General features: G+C 41.1%; 1 protein-coding gene across 1 annotated transcript; it reads right to left on the bottom strand.

The window, feature by feature from the left end:
• Nucleotides 1-502: 502 nt before the first annotated feature.
• LOC116174664 (transcriptional repressor scratch 1-like) lies at nt 503-1,460 on the bottom strand. The gene is made up of 2 exons (XM_031492607.1): nt 1,455-1,460; nt 503-1,084 (listed from the first exon to the last, which is right to left on the bottom strand). The coding sequence occupies exons 1-2, from the start codon at nt 1,458-1,460 to the stop codon at nt 503-505; spliced, it is 588 nt and encodes a 195-aa protein (XP_031348467.1).
• Between the last annotated feature and the right edge of the window lie 1,436 nt (nt 1,461-2,896).

Genomic DNA, 2,896 nt, shown 5'->3' with positions numbered 1-2,896 from the left:
GTCGTTAGGGATGCACTGAACCAAAATAATAATAATAATGTAAACTTTCCTATTGCTACCCAGTTAATATGTGGGGGGATATTTAAAGTCCGATATCGTATTGACGTATAAATACCTACTACAACGCAATACACATAAATTTATTTCGTTGTATAGCATTGGCCTCAACGGTTAAAATAATTGTGTACTTTGAAAAATATATACTTTTTCTGAGTAATTATACGTAATTTTGACACGCTAATGCTTTCTTCCTATTACATAAATAAATATCTAAGTCTTAACCACTACATAATATCTCACTTTGGAAATTTCTTAAAGAATACGGGAATGATCTGTACACACGAAGTGGATGCATACGAGTAGAACCTATCTAAAAAAAATGGTTCGTTGCAATATTAAATTCTATCAGTTTTCGTACGACTCTTAAGCGTTATCAGTAGCGAATATTGCTTATTATTGCAAGACCAGCGTGTCCTAGGCTTTGTTAAAAAATATACCTACTTTAATTGCTAGAGTTACCCAAAATTTTGCGTACGTTTTCGACGACCGGATCGTTCGGGTCGTCCGGATCGCTCTCCTTATTGTAATCCCAACAGGTCGATTCCTGATGTTTGTTTAGATATGACTTAAGCGCGAACGTCTTCTTACACTTTAAACAGCGAAAATTCTTGTCGGCCGAATGCGTTTGCATGTGCGCGCGCAAGTTGGACCGATCGGCGAACGCCTTGCCGCAGTGCGCGCAACCGTACGGCTTTTCGCCGGTATGCGAGCGCAGGTGGCCCTGCAGGAGCCACGGTCGCGAGAACTGTTTGCCGCAGACGCCGCAGCTGTGCGCGAGTTTGTGTGTGAGTACGTGCATCGCTAAGGCCGGCATGCTAACGTAGGCCTTACCGCATGTCATGCATTTTTTGGCCGATTGCGAGTCGAGACTTCGATGCGTCTGTCGGTGCCTCGAGAGGTTGCTGGAGGTTGCGTATTGTTTGCCACAGTCCATGCAGATGTATCGGCTAGATTTAGGCGAGTCTTCTTCGGCTTCTAATTTAGAGCTGCCTTCTGAGTCTCCTGGAACGACTTTGAAGAATCTCTGTAAAGAAAATGCGCATTTTTATTTTAAGTATAGTATTCTAACTGGGAGTTATTTGACACTTACATAACTACCTAGTATTGAAATAAATGAAGAACAATTTTGATAGAATTGAAAAAAAAAAGGTTTTTAAAAAGAATTGGTTTGTCGATTGAACGCAAGAAAGAGACGACAAACTTAGGTTCAGTCTCTCACACTTCAGTTTTTTTACGAAAATCACGTTCGCGTTATTTCAAAATGCAAGACAAACTTTGGCAAAGTTTTTTGTCCAAAATTACATAGACAAAAATTTACCCCGAAAAGATTTCTTTGTTTACCAGCTGCTTGATATTGCAGATGCAGTGTCAGTTCGCACTTAGCGGTTATCTACCCTCATATTTGTACATAGAACTGCCATAGGCTAAATAGCGGAACAGCTCTACCGAGAGAAAGATGCTGTCATAGAGTTTCTATGCAGTCTTCGCCAGGAACTTCGAAGATAGAAAGAAGATATCAACAGAACTTGCTTTGGAAATTGTTGATGTATCAGAAATTACAGCTGTAGCCCAGGGGACGAGAATGAAAAGAATCCGGACACCGGAGTATGGACCGCTTCGTTAAGAAAAGGGTGGGGGTGAATAAGTGTGGCGTGTGTTGAGGATTCGACCCAATAGGCCGTATACCTATGTAGTGAATGGGATCTGAAAGAGAAGAGTGCTTTAATTGCGGCAAGAAGGGTCACTATAGGAATAAGTGCGACAAAAAATGTCTCGTGTTTGATATTGAAGGCCACGCTCCGTGGACAATGGCGTGTCCAAGCTGATAAATAGCAGAGACGCCCAATAACTATCTGACTTTTAGTTAGTGTTGGTAAACGTAGTTAAATTTAATACTTTTTCTATCTTTTGCGTATTTATAGTGTACCTATATTTGTCGCCGAATGAAACAGACGATCGTTTTTCGACGACACTCGGGACAATTTAACGCCAGCATGAGTGGTGCAGTCAATAGCGGCCGGTGATTTTAATACCCCTTTCCCGGCATGGTGCGAGGCCAGAATCTGAGAGGAACGTTTAACCACTTATGTGGTCAGCCCTGCACAACAAAGACATAGCGATTAGAGAGAGACACCTGCATTTGCACGCAAGGAGCAACGCTCCCATCTACAGTTATCTCTGCGCTCCGTGGATGGACAGTACTTGAGGAGGAGAGCTTGAGTGACTATGACTATAGTTATGTGGAGGAAAGCACCCACGAACAAATACCTGGGAAAGAGAAACAGACCAACTGTATAACGGCACAAATAACACAAGTACGTACATTGCAAATACATAGTACGTACAGCGCTGGATTTATGGACGTACATTTTACGAACATGGTACGTTGTTTTTGCACTACTTTGTACATGTTAGGTTTGTACTTTGCCATACGTGCATTAGATGTACTGTTATGTATGTATAATGTACTTACTCCTTCTCCCGTACATAGTACGTACGTCAAAGTACGTACTTAGGTTGTACAAAATGGTGCAAAAATAGCTTACCATGTACGTGAGATATACGTACATAAACCGTAAGAGTACGTGAAATGTAAGTTCATAAATCCAAGGCTGTACGTACTATGTATTTACAGTGCACGTACCTGTGTTACTTAGGAAGTACCCGTGCGGTTTAGTCAACTTTTTATTGAACAACGTGACTGTATATTTAACGTACGTGGGCACGTCATGATCACATTATCAAAAATTATCAGTTGACAGAATTTTCTGACGTATCATGTACCTACTTTGTATGTTACAGAGTTATAGTTTGTAATCGCACACAACTGTACGTA

Source organism: Photinus pyralis, unplaced genomic scaffold (assembly GCF_008802855.1).
Source record: "Photinus pyralis isolate 1611_PpyrPB1 unplaced genomic scaffold, Ppyr1.3 Ppyr1.4_LG6, whole genome shotgun sequence".
NCBI classification, from domain to species: Eukaryota; Metazoa; Arthropoda; class Insecta; order Coleoptera; family Lampyridae; genus Photinus; species Photinus pyralis.
This window is presented reverse-complemented; position numbering and strand designations above follow the sequence as displayed.